The following is a 14,014-nucleotide window of genomic DNA, read 5'->3' as shown; positions in this document are numbered from 1 at the left end:
AAAAAAAAGAGAGCTCCACCTCCACGTGCGCCCCCTAACCCTGACGACGGAGGGGAAGGAAAAGGGGGGAAAAGACTGTGCGGTCGTAATTTGCTTTGGTTTTTTCTTCCTTCGCTCACCACACAATGACTCTTGTCGCAGATTCCGATTATCCACGCGTTATAAGTGCGCTTCACGGCCTTGAGACACGACAAATTCGTGTGGGTAAAACCGTCACGGCGGCGTTCCACCAGATCACTGACGCAATTCTTGCTTCCCGCCCATATGACCGCATTGTGGTGGAAAGTGGCACGTACTTCGAAAACATCACCATAAAGCATCCACTAGAATTGTGCGGTGCAAAGGATGCGGAGCCTCCCACCATTGTTTCTGTGGGCCCTTGCTTGGTAGTTGACGTGGATGGGCCGATCATTTTGCACGGCCTGAATATCACAGCGAAGGGAAATCGTGCTTCGGAAAATCAAGCTGTTGTAGTTAAACGGGGCAACCCGCGCATTGAAGAATGCGATATGACTTCTCTGTATGTAAAAAATGACTCCAAACCGCATGTATCGCACTGCCGTATTCACAGCTCGCGCCATGGGGTTGGAATTTCTGTCATTGGAAACGGCAGCGGGATTTATGAGCATAATCACATCTTTGACCACGAGGGTGAGAGCCTCTATTTCGACACGGCAGGAAAGCCGATCGTACGCCACAATCGTATTAGTGAAACCAAAGGGCGGAGCGGCGTGGTTGTGCACATGAGTGGGCGTCTCTCTGGGACGACGGAGGTGTTATTTCATGACAACATTATTACTGGCGGTGGGGAGGCGGCCAGTAATTCTCAGGTGGATCAAGTACCCACGCACTCACTTCAAGTTTTGCTGAAGAGGGTCGCACCCGAAGGTGCGGCTCTGGTGCGTGTGGTTCACAATGCCCACCCTGTTATGGTGTCCAATATGTTGTCTAATGGTGTAACAGGGTTCCGTATTAACGACTGCAGACTCTCCCCCGAGTGCTTTTGTGGCAACCGCATAGGCAACTGTAGTGCCTGGGGTATTGTTGTGGGCGGGGACTCTACAGTTACAGTCGATGGAAATGATGTTCAGGGCTGTGGTGCTGGAATTTACGCACGCACCACCCATGTACGTGAAGAGAGCAGCGGTGGCGATGGTGAGGATGCCATTGGTCCATGTGTCTCAATATGTAGATGTAATTTGCAGTGGAACTCTTATTATGGGTTTGTCATTGATCGTTCAGCGGTTAAGGTTAACGAATGTAATGTAGCAGAGTCATCAACAGGTATGGCTTTTGTCGGAGACTGTACGGGAAGTGTTGTTACACAAAATGTGCTCTCCAGAAATAGCGTCACCGGATTCTCTATCTGCAATCATGGTTCGGTGGTTATCGACGACAACCTTGTCTCTGGGTTCAATGAAAGTATGTACGGTATTTTTATACAAGATAACTCAAATGTAGTCATCCGAGGGGTGAAAGTGTCGAGGATGGCGACAGCGATTACAATGTCGGGAGGAAGCCGGCTCGTCCTGGAGAACAGTTCCATTAAGGATGTGTCCGTGCATCACATTGTTATTGAAGAGTCAAGTCAGGCAACACTTAGCAGAAATACATTGAAAGGAAGCGGCGGCGCCTCCGTTGTGGTAACGGGCCGCAGCAACTGCCATCTCGTTGGTAACTCCCTGCTGATTAGCCAAAAGGAAGGTGTACTTGTAGAAGAAGGCTCGAGGGCAACTATTGAAAAAAACAACTTAGGTTCCATGCGGGAGGTCATTTACGTGAAGAAACAAAGTACAGCTCATGTGCGGGGAAATGATGTAGCAATTTCTCGCTACGGCGTTGTCGTGGCGGGTCCGGGAAGCGAATGTACGGTTGTTGGTAATAACTTCCGTGGCTTGACGGGACCAGGAGTATACGCCTTCGAAATGGGCACCGCTACCATAAGCAGTAACCATATGCGCGACTGTTCCGCTACTTGTATTCAGGCAGGGACAGGCGCTGAGGCACTCATCGAGGGGTGCACGTTTACGGATTGTAGGAGTGGTGTTGTCAATGCTGACGGAGCCGAAACGCATTGCAGGGTTGTAAAGTGCCACATGAATCGGGTTGGCCACGGCATCCAGTATACAGGAGCGGCCAAAGGCGTTGTCGAAGAAAATAGCATTAACTCATGTAGAGATTTTGGCGTTTCTTGTGAGTCGCATACACCCGTAGTAGTACGAAAGAACACGATATCTGATTCGGCAGTCGGTTTGAATCTTTGTGCAGAGGGTACTTTGAGTCGACTCATTATCAGTGGGTGCAAGACGGGAGTGCTTGCCAAGTTCGGGGCTTCCGACAAAGTCAACGATATCCAGGTGTTGAATTGCAGCATAGGGATTACATTTACGCGGGGGACAATGGTGTCACTCGACACTGTAAAAGTTAATGCCTGCCAAAAGTACGGTATTGTTGTTGCAGGCCCCTCTCCCAATGCTACAGTTGTTCAGGCCACTGTTGAGAAGTGTGGCGTGGCTGGAGTCGCTATATTAGAAAACGGTGCTTGTTCATTAGAGCAGTGTGTCATTAACCGTAATGGAAAGGGCGTGCTGCTCAGGCAGCCGGACAATGTTAGCTTCAAGGACTGCTTTATTGCACAGCAGCGTCAGGGTGTTGTGGCGATTCCCGGGGAGGGTGAACGCATCAGGGAAACTTCTTTCTCCAGACCGGTGAGAGAAGGGAGTGCGCTGTTCCTCAGCTGTACCATTGGAGGAGACGAATGCGAGGAGGGCGTTGTGGCCGGTGATTGTGATACCACGCTGTACTTCGAAAAGTGCAGGATCGGTGCGGGCATTGCGGAGAAAGGTGTTGGTGTTGTCGTGAAAAGCGGTGCTGTGGTGCGCATGAATAGGTGTGACATCACAAAATGTTCGAGAGCTGGATTTCTCGCTTCTACGGCTGCACGGCTTTTGGCGGAACGGGTAACCGTGGAGAAGTGCGCAATTGGAGTGCTGTTTGCGTCACCAGCTGACGAAGAGACAATGGCAATACAGGAATTGGACAGTGAGGCGCAGGCGTTAGTTGAAGAGTGTCCAACAGAAACTCACACGAGTGGAGGCAGCAATAGGATTATTGATGTTGAACTCGGTGGCAGCATACTCAGGTGGGCGACTTTTAGAGATCTCACAATTAGTCGTTGTGAGAACGCAGGGGTATGGTACATGTCCCAGAGTGTTGGTGAAATCACGAAGTCAACCGTTCAGGAGTGCACAACAGGGATTGTGGCAGAGCATGGCAGCCGAACGATCCTGCAGGCGGTACAAGTAAGTGGATCGAGGGGCCGTGGCGTTCTTCTTCCCGCAAGACTTTCAAAGGAAGCAGAAGTCACGTTCATCACCATACAAAACTCGGAGAGCCACGGTGTGGAGATTACTGCAGACGAAGCGGGCGATGATAGTGATGATGTGGCGCTCGTGAAAGTTAAAAACTGCGAAATATTCGATAATAAAGGCAGCGGAATTGTGCTTCAATCCAGTGTAACATTGGAAAGCTGTTGCATCAGCGGTAACGAGTGCAGCGGAATACTCTGCAGTGGGAACGATTACCAAGGGAACCTCCGTCCACATATCTCGCTCTGTCAGCTAGAAAACAACAAAGAGGCGAATGTCATCGCTGCGGGAGGCTGTATACCTGAGTTGCACAGCTGCGTTTTAGAGGGTGCAGGCGTTGGTGTGCGTGTGGAATCGGCTGTCAGTATGGTGAAATGCATTCTACGATATATGGGCGTCGCTGCCATGTTTACGCATCCTGAATCTTCTCCTAGTGACAGTGGCTTCATTGATTCCCATCTTTCACGATGCGTGCTTAAAGACAACGGAATAGGTCTCTCGTGTCACTGGAATGCACCTGCATCTGATGAAAGCAGAATACTTGTAGAAAACTGCATGTTTGACAATAGCACTAAGGCGAGTGTGGAGGTGGGACAAGGCCCGCTGGTGCACATAGTGGCGACCACATTTGAAACCTCAAGAAAGGCGATTTGCGTGGAGGAATATGGAAGGGTGGACGCCGAGGGTTGCGTTTTCATAGGCAACCTGCAAGGAGTGATTATAACAAGTCCGCAATACGTGGAGGTGCATAGGTCCCGTTTTCTTCGTGATGGAAACTGTGGAATCACGGTTGGGGGAGATAGGGGTGAGGTTCAAATACGCGACAACTGCTTCAAGGATAGTTCAAAAAAAAGTGTTCACATATCCACTGAGAATGTGCTCACTTGTGTGCAGAATAATATTTTTGAGCAGGCTACAAGCGGGATTGTCATGGAAGAGTCGCCTAGAGTCTACGTTTACAACAACGTCTTCCGCAAATGTGGAACGGCAGTTACGATGCGTAGCCCAGGGTGTTGTGGCGTCGTTGCGGGTAACATCCTCGAGGAGAATACATGTGGGTGCCTCTGTGAGACTGAAGCCAAAACCAAAGTGTGGCGAAATGAGTTCAGTGGTAACAAGAAATGTGGCATAATGGTAACAACGGGGGCACATCCTGTTGTGGTAGAAAACATCTTCAAGCAACAGGATAGCAGTAACAGCAGAGCAGTGTCTGTGTGCGACGGTGGAATAGGACATTTCGCGAGCAACCGGTTTATCAAGAATGTGTGCGGTGTGTTCCTAGAATCCACGGGGAGTGTGGTTATAGTTAATAAGAATACATTTGACGGAAACGATGTTGGTGTGCAGATAGGGAAAGAGACCACGGCGCATGTCGTGACCTGTCTGTTCCTTAACAGTGGTACTGCTGATGTCTGCGCGTCCCAACAAATAGCCCGAGGTCAATGCATATTGGCGTATAACTGCTTCTGCTCGGAAGCCGGTACCGCAGTCACGTTGGGTGAGCAAGCCGCTGTCATTATTTACAGGTCGCTGTTCATTGGATCTAAGGGAAGAGGGGTGGCCTTGGAGGGCGTGTCCCAGTCGATGGTGTGTGAATCGTATTTTAGTGGGCTAAGCCTTGGCCTCTTTGCCGGTGAGCGTGCTGGAGGCCGTATTGTGAACTGCATCTTCTTGCGCTGCCTCAGGGCAGTAGAGGCGTGCCAGCACGCAAAAACCGCCTTTCACGACTGCTTCTTCTTCGCCCGTTCAAGTGCTCAACCGGGGATGGTAACGCTGAACAAGCACGCCGAACCAGTCTTCTCGCACTGCGAAATCATTGGTACGGATAAGAGCTCATCTCCGCTGTTGTGCTCCGTTGGGAACGGCGTTGTAGAAGAGTGTCTATTTAGTTCGGGGAATACCTCCGTGTCACTGGGTTCCGAATGCAGTACAAAACTTAGTGGGAACAAATTCCTACGGGGTATTTATGGGGTCGTACTGCTCGCTGAATGTGCACCGACGATGGATGGAAACACTTTTGACTCGCATGATAAGGCGGCTGTGAAAATTATGAGCCACGCGGGTGGCGTTATGAGAGAAAATGCCTTTGTGCAACCAATCGAAAATGGTGGTATTCTTGCCGGTGCAAATAATGTGGTTATAGAGAATTCCAAACATATTGAGGCTACTTCCATCGGGGAGAAGTCGGGCAAGAGGGTGGGGAATCACGCCGCTGTGGAGGAAAGGTTTCTAACCACCCTCGCGAAGTGGTTGCGGGCAGCACCGGCTTGGACAAGAAATGATTTGAGGGGGATGCCAAGCGCAGCAACCCTTCCCCCAGTTATACGAGAGAGTTTGAACACAGTGGAAGACGATGAGAAAGAGGGAGATCAGGCCGAGGGCGGGGAACAAGGCGGGGTTCAGCCACAGATGTCAAGGGCCAACAGGGGTACAGATGAAAAAACGCCGGGAGGTGAGGGGGCACAGGCCGATGTGAAGCAGAAACGAGCCCCGGTAGTCGGGAGGGGGGCCGGAAGGAGAAGGAAGATACCACCTTATGAGTTCACCCCCGACAACGATATATCCCGTGCCTCGGAAGATATTGTGAATGAGCTACAGTCGTGGTTAGAGGGGAGCAACATCACGCTGATAGTTGAAGAGGAGAATCGTCCCACCACCGGTAGCGCAGCTAGCCAAACGTATAACAGTAACATGTTGCTTGGTGTCGATGAGGGTATATCTCAAATGAAGAAACTGCAATCTGACAAAAAAGAGAGCCATCAGCTAACCAGTGATCGCGAAGAGGACCAAGGCACATGGATGAGTAATTCTCACGTTACGAGCGTGGTGGGTTCTTCAGAAAGAGTTCGTGATCCATTGGATAAGCATCAGGACACTGCTAGTGGTTGGGGACCTGGCCCCGATCCCAGTGCAGACTTGGGCGCTTCCAAGAGCGAAGATGAGACAATGCTCCAAATACCTCTCGAGGAGCACTTGGAAGCCGTGACCGAGGACCCACAACTATCGGCGAGGCATGTAGAAAAAGGTTTGGAAAGGGCACCTAGACGTCCTTCCCCACCGCTATACAGTACCAATGTGGAAGTGCAGCAGCGCGGGCCCCCAAGGCGCGGCCCACCGGAAACGTTTGTTCGCACAATGGGTTTGAGCACAGTAGCGAGGAGGAATCGAGAGGCGGATTTGAGGAGAAGAAGTAGTGTTGCCATGCAATCAAAGAAGAGACGGAGGACACGTAGGAAAAGTCTCGCAGCCATCAATGTTGGACGCAGTCCGGTGCCAGGTGGGAAAGGAAAGGAAGAGGGCACCACGCCGGCTGGCAGCGAACGCCCGAGATACCCAACACCCTCAGGAGGATTCATGGGGATTGAAGGAGATAGCTGTTCTGCGCCTTCTTTCGATCCGTCACATCTATCTCACTATAATGGAGATGCAGAAGAACTTAGTGGTACCACGCTGGGGAACGATATATATCTGACTGAATTTGGAGTAGAGAGCGCGTCTACGAGAAGGGGGATGCCGGAATTCAACGGATCCTGTGAAAGCCAAGGTGAGCGTATAACATCAGGATCGCGGCCGGATCGGGACCTACTGAAAAATGTAACCCTGAATTTTAGCCTTCTTGGACAGCTGTCCTTTAGCCGGAACTCCAACAGAAATCCTTCACCGTTGCCGTGTGGTGAATTTCTTGGCGCAGATGATCACCGCTTCGACGGCAAGCCCAACAAAAATGTGGCCAGGAGCGCGCCAGTTGATTTGGCGAAAAACGACAGCAAAGGTGCCCTTGGAACAGGCAGCTACCAAAAGGGACCCAAGGAACACGTGGGGCTAAGGGCTATGATGATGGATCAGAGCGGGGATATGAAGAAACAACTTGACTCAACCAGGCCCCGTGCGGTGCGAGAGAGCGAAACCAAGCGTCAGTTACTTCCTGCAGACTCAGCAGGGGAAGCAATGGGGGCTCGTACAGCGCCAAGTGGCAGAACCGGGCGCGAAGGTGCTCCAAGGTGCTCAGTAGATCAGTTTGTGGTGCATTCAGGAGCAGCACAGCAAACAAAGAGGATTTCAAAGAAGGGGCGAGCCGAGAAGAAGTTCGTCAAGAAGAAGGTGTACCCCGTATCCGGAACGGCACGTCGGGGTAGAAAAGACAATAACTACAGCGCTGAGGAGACACAGACCTTCAATAAAATTTCACGCAGGGAGGGTGGGAAAGAAAATGAAAGCATGCTATCCGAAAAAACTGCGGAAATTTCAGCTACTGTGGGTGATGGAGGAGCACCCAAAGGCGGGAGTACGACGATCGCCGAGGGTCCACCAACACGGGCGTCGACAAGTCGTCCAGCATTAGGTGAGAAGCAACTGCATGCCAATGCTAGCGGACAGCCCAGCAAGGTTTCGTTGCTTGGAATCACGAAGAGACCAACGGAGCCTGGCGTGGAAGTTCCGCATGATGGGCTTAGCGGTTGGACGAGCACGGCCGCATCCGAGAGTTATACGTGCGGTCTGTCGGTGGGCAGTCGCGAGGGACTCCGCACAGGTGCTTCGGGGCGTGCCGTTGGAAATACGACTTGTGCTGGGGCTGCTGATGGCTCATTACTGCTGAATCGGATGGGCCACGCAATGTCAAGTCGCGCAGTTACGCGAGAGGGCGAGGGTAAGGGTGGGCTGTCACCGTCCGCTGACAGAGCTAAAGACCACCTTGTGAAGGAGTCGCGAACGATTCCATTCAGTGGCGAGAAGGGATCCTTCGCTTCACCGAATGAGAGGTCACAGGACTTTGCTCGTGGAAATAAGAATGTTACTGTTCCGCAGCTCTCGATTGGGGTACTAAAGGACAAGGAACGCAGCACGCCTTCCCGCCGTGAAGCGGACGCCCCATCGGCTACGTATCCAAAAGCCAACCGCGAGCATGTGCCGCATGATGCTGCTGAGCCGCTAAAGCTGAAGCAGGCGGGGAAGTTAAGAAACCAAACTTGTGGAGAGGGGAAAGGCTACCCTCTGTACCCTCCAGGGGATATTCTCTCACGATCTGGGGAAAGTCAAGGGTGGGAAAGCGGCGCAACGTTTTGGAAACCTGTGGGTCAGCTTTCTGAAAATGGCAGGGCGATGCTTGGAGCACTTCAAAACGAGGTGTTCGCGGGTGAAGCCAATGTTTTCGACCCCCCATGGGGAGATGTAACCGGACCCAAAGAAACTGAGGTGTTCTCTCTCGCGACTCCAACGACGGCTCGCACGGAGACACAAGCCGGAGAGCCGTGCGGCAGTTCCAGTGAGGCGGGTGAGCTAGAGGCAAGTGTTGAAGATGTCATCGCACTGCTTCGATGGCTGGCTGACATGAGGCAACGGAAGCTCATGACTCGCGAAGGATTTAGTCGTGCAGTGGACTGCATGAAGGAAACATCAGCGGTGCCGTTCTTTTTCTGTGAGAATTCAGCTGCAGGAGGCCCAACGGTAATGGTCCGTCTTCCCAAGACAGCCGATCAAGTAGTTGTTGTGCCACTCCTGAAACCTAACCAGAAAATAGAAATCGAAGTAGTGAGGAACACCCACATCTTACCCCCATGCATGGTAAAACCATCACCAGTTGCATCACCAAAGCAGGAAGAAAAAGTCAACGTCGTGAGGATTAATACCTGTGTAGCACTGCCTTCCTTAGTGAAGAAAATCGAAGAAACACCCAGGGGTAGCAGCCCCCCACACCCTGTCAGTGCGAATATGTCGTCACTCTCTACCGGCTACCCGCGTCAGAGCCCACCCAACAGCCCCGGTGCGAGCGTCGGGCATTTCGCCACGTTGGAGAGTTCGCACAGCTGCCTCGGCTGGCGTCCCAACGTGGAATCGGAAGAAAAGGGTGTGAAATCAGCACGAACAGCTTACACGGCAAGTAAACAACAAGTGACTGCGTCTAGTGGTTTTGGGAGGCGCCGATTTGCTGCGGCCATTCCGAAAGACGCGAACCGAACACTTGTACCTTTCAACCCTGCCGATCCAAAAGGAACTTCTCCGTTCATCAACGCTGGGAAAGTAGCTACTTTCATTACTGCCGGTACACCAAACGTTATCCTGTAGGCACGAAGCAACACAGAAAATAGACTCTTGTCATTTTTTTTTTTACCTATCAGGTGCGCATGTGCTTCCTTTTTTTTTTTCGCTGCATCCCATCACTGGTGGTGTTTGAGGTCGTATGCGCATACAGCCGCTCAATTCCTTCGCCTCTTTGTTGTTACCTGTACTACTATTACTATCCTTTTGATTGTTTAGCTCTTCGTTACTGGCGATGTCTTCACGGTCTCAGACACGAACAAAAAAAAGAACAGGCAACGTAATTGATTTGCCTAGCACATAAAAGGCGTGAGGAGGCAACGAGCCGTAATGCACCGATCTGTACCCTTCACTGGGGCTGTAATGTAGTCACAAAAACAAACAAAAAATGGTAAGAAGTAAGGCAGCGGACGCCCCAAAGAACTCCGCAGTTACCTCGTCTTTTGCTTCGTGACCTCACATGCCTTTCACCTCCTCCTTCCTATTTATTTTTCCCACCACTTCGAGCAGTAGGTGTGTTTGCGTTTGTAAAGGTCCGCCAAATGAATATCCTACAACTCTTATCGGTTGCATACGGTGGTGCAAAGGAGGAGCGCACGGCGGCCACGGACCAGTTGGAGCAAGCCTTGGAGTCCCCGCAAGCTCCGTTCCATTTGGTGACTTTGATCCGCGCTGGGACGGACCCGGCATTACCGGCGGAACAAAGTCTATCAGCCCTTATTTACGCGAAGAACTATATTGTTAATAAAATTGATGACAAAGCGGACGGTGACGTCGCTCAAGCTGTTGCCGACATACAGCTGTTGTTGTATGATGGCATCTTCCGAGTACCGCAAACCCACCAGAAGGTTATTTGCACGTGCATCAGCACGCTTATTAGTCTATTTCAGTGGAATTACGTACATAAGCTGATGCCGGAAATTATATGCAGCAGAGACGGGATTACCGCAGACCGTTCAATTGCCTCCTTGAGACTGTTGTATGTGTTTGTGAAGCGCTACAAGACACCCAACCTTGTGCCCATGGGGGACAAGTTGGAGGTCTGCAGCGCCCTCATCACTGCATTGACCCCCTTCCTGTCCTACGGGGATTTTCAAGTGGACCATATGGTATTAAAAATTATGGAATGCGTCGTCGAGGCAGTGTTACAAGTGAAGCGTGATCATAGCATTCCGGCCAATGTTTTTGACGATTGGTTCAGCACCATGGTCACTTACCCTGAACGTCATTTTGCGGCTGCTAACGACGCCGCAGCGGGGGGCTCGCAGAAGGTTTACGAATCCTATGTTCGTTGCGTCAAGCGAATTGCCATGATATCCTACTCCATAATGAATGATGCAACGAAAAAGAAGAGCCCCCAACCTGTGGCCAAGCACTTTCTAGAAACACATGCACAGGCATTTCTCGAGGTTTGGCCACGCTGGTTAGAGTACTCGGCGACGTCAAAGGCGCGAAGTCAGCACCAAAGCACCGACATCGCCGCCATGCGTTATTTGAAGCTGTGCACATTTGATGAGAATCTCTATCGAAAGTGTCTCCTTCCCCGACTATTGCAGGTGGTGGAATCCTCGTTATTTCCTTATCTTTGCTGCAATGAAGAGGATGAGGCTGTCTTCGCAAACGCTGACGATATCTCTGACTTTGCTCAGTACATGTTGGAGGGGACCTTCGAGGACGGTGAGGTGTCCACGCGCGTCACAGCATCTAATACAATAGTAGCTTTCATTAAGGGGAATAAGGACTACCAGGAGAACCTGCTGCCACAAATGTTGAACGTGATTACCGTTGGTCTTTCCAGAGGAGACACATCGGAGACGTTCGCTCAGACCTTTGGGTTTCTACATCTCTTCTCGGCGCTTCGGAAGTATCTTCGAAGTGACCGTGAGGTGTGGAACACGCAAGTTGCTCAGTTTCTTGTTTCGTTTGTTGCACCGCGTATGCTTCCCACCGCCTTCTGCATTCCTTTGCGGTTTAAGGCCACAACGACTTATCAGCGCTACGTCAGGGCGCCAATGCGAACCGAGGATTTTGATTCATTCTTCCAACTTCTTTCCTCCCTTCTGCAGGATCCTGATGCCCGTATTCGGTTGGGTGTAATCGACGTCATGTGTTCCTTGGTTGAAATGAAGCGGGTCTGGCCGTATATAAAGAACGTCCTTGTCCCGCTCGTTGAAGAGTGCTTGGGTTTCCTTAACCGAGTCCATACAACCCTTGTGCCCACGATGTTGTTGTTCCTCGTTGAAAACTTCTCACCAGAGCTGAAACCGGTGCTTCACAAACTCGGCGCAGCGCTTGTGAATGTTTTTCTAGCAACTGCATTCGATATGGCGCACCAAGAAGAAGCAATGGATGAAAATGCTCTACAAGACTATTGGAGCGCAGATATGAGCGCCTGCGCGTTGCTCGACGCGCTGCAAAATGTGTTGGAGGCTTCTGCCAACGATTCACAGGTATTCAAGAGTATAATGCCTGATGTTGTGCGGTTGATAAGGGCAGTAATGGAAAGACCAGATAACTATGAATTCATGGAGAAGACACTTGGAATATGGCTGATCGTGGTCAACAATGCGAAGCCCATCACACGCGAGTGTTGGGACTTGCTTCCGTTGCTATTCAAGTCCATCGACTCAGGCATCGGGGTAGACTTTTTTGGATTAATTGAAGAAGTATTGGACAACTACATATCGAACGAAGCAGCAGAGTACGTTCAGAATACTGCCCTGATGGAGGCAACGTTTGGGGCGTGCGAAAAAATTCTTTTTCAAGCCGTGTGTGGTGTGAGCGACAAAGTGGGTGTGCCACAACTTGTTGAGGCGCTGCTCCATCAGTCAAAACACTGTGAGGCGGTACCCGGCTTGTTTGATGCCTACTTGCCTCGCTTTGTTTTGCTGCTACTTCGTGCCCTGGCGGACAAAAACGCTCACGAGGGGGAGGTGCGACTGCGCGTTTGGATCGTGGTGGCAGTGATGGACGCCTTCTACTATAACGCCGCGGCCACACTTCACATCATTATGGAGAATAGTGCCTACTCTCAGTTCTTCGACTCCTTGTTCAACTTCTTCCGCGCAGCGATAAATCCACCTCAGAAAACGAAGGGGAAGAAGAAACGCGGGAGCGGTGGAAAGAATGCGGATGAAGAAGTTGTTGAGAATCTATCGCTCCTCACGCGCAAGGTTCTTGCATTAGGGCTCATTTCCCTTCTACAATACCTTACATCGACCTCTTGTGTAACCTTCCAGAGTAGCATTAATTTAACCTCGTTCCAACCATATCTTCGACAAACGGTGGCGTTGATTCAGCACTGCATTTTCGCCAATCACACACAACTCGTACCTCGATGTCGCATAAGCGAGGAGAAAATAACAAACATACGCCTCGGAGTTGAGTCCGAGGAAGCGGAAGAAATCGATGTGGAGGATGAAGATGTGCTTGGAATAGATGACTTCAGTGACGGTGGTTCGAATGTTGATGACTGCACTCTTGATAGCGATGATGAAGATGAGGATGTTGAGGGAGGTGTAGATGAAGGTGACAACTATATGAGTCCTATCGACGACGTATGCGAGGTTACGCTCTTTATACAGTGGATGGTTCATGCACAGCAGGCTCTTGGAGATGAATTCACGCAACAGCTTGGGCGCAGCGTTCCTCTGAAAACGATGGAGGAATATACCGCTGCTGAGGCAACAGCCCGCCGTTACCGTGAGCTTGTGCGTGAGCTGAATAGTGCAATGGAGGAAGACTACAAAGTTCGCTCGGCAGCTGCAGCGCAAACTCAGTAGCATGAATCTGGGGACGGAAGGAACGAAGGTAATGTAATGAAATGAAGTGAATCAGGATTGAAGAGTATGGCACGTTTAAGCAACAGAGACAACCAACTTCTGGGGGCACATGCCCTGTAGATGGAGTTCAAGTGTGGACTAAACTGTCAAGGTGGAGTATCCTCGTATAGCGGTGGTGTAAGCGGAGATCATGTCTAAATACGGTGCAAGAACTTAAGAAGGTTATGTGCAGATGCTGTTTGTTTGTTTTACGCTGAATGTTTTTCTAAATTTGATTTCCCCTCGTTCCTGTGCGTCAGAGAGGGTGTATCTTTCCCGATTAAACGGCTAACTCCACGCAAATTAGGGGGCGATTGAACACGTAACCTCCCTGTTGTGCCCCCCCCCTTACGCGTCTGCAAATCCACATCCCATCGCTACGGGATTAAAGTTGTTGCCCCATTTTAAGTGAATGTCTCTCTGTGCTCTTTCCAATTTTATTCCAACGCAAGTTTGTATGAATCTCTGTGTGTGTAAGTGTCTCCCTGATTAACCTCTACCTTTCTGTTCCTATGTCTTCTTTGTTGTTTTCCCCCTCTCCTTCTTTTCTGTCACAATCCTCAGTTGTTTGACGCCCTCCAGCTGTGGAGTACTGGTTAGCATTGTTGCCATTGTAACAAGAGCAACGACGGGAGGGAATAGGAAAAGAGCATTGTGGAAGGACTGTTGAAACCCCCTCCGTATAGGACCAGTGGTAAATTTTTTAAAACGTGCACATCGACAGTCTCTAGTCACAAGCAAACAAAAACAACAGCAGCTGGCGTTCACTCGCGAGTCTAAAGTAACCGT

At 50.6% G+C, this 14,014-nt stretch overlaps 2 protein-coding genes across 2 annotated transcripts; both read left to right on the top strand.

Annotated features, from left to right (window-relative positions):
- Nucleotides 1-125: 125 nt before the first annotated feature.
- On the top strand, nucleotides 126-9,431 carry TEOVI_000870100 (Right handed beta helix region, putative; the record flags this gene model as incomplete). The annotated part of the gene is made up of 1 exon (XM_067222506.1): nucleotides 126-9,431. The coding sequence occupies one exon, from the start codon at nucleotides 126-128 to the stop codon at nucleotides 9,429-9,431; it is 9,306 nt and encodes a 3,101-aa protein (XP_067078607.1).
- Nucleotides 9,432-9,946: 515 nt separating this feature from the next.
- TEOVI_000870000 (uncharacterized protein) lies at nucleotides 9,947-13,186 on the top strand (the record flags this gene model as incomplete). The annotated part of the gene is made up of 1 exon (XM_067222505.1): nucleotides 9,947-13,186. One exon carries the CDS (start codon nucleotides 9,947-9,949, stop codon nucleotides 13,184-13,186), a length of 3,240 nt encoding a protein of 1,079 aa, XP_067078606.1.
- Between the last annotated feature and the right edge of the window lie 828 nt (nucleotides 13,187-14,014).

The sequence above is a fragment of the Trypanosoma equiperdum genome, assembly GCF_001457755.1.
Source record: "Trypanosoma equiperdum strain OVI genome assembly, contig: ctg_1639, whole genome shotgun sequence".
Taxonomy (NCBI): Eukaryota; Euglenozoa; class Kinetoplastea; order Trypanosomatida; family Trypanosomatidae; genus Trypanosoma; species Trypanosoma equiperdum.
Note: the sequence above shows the minus strand (reverse complement) of the source record. Positions and strands in the feature narration are given on the sequence as shown.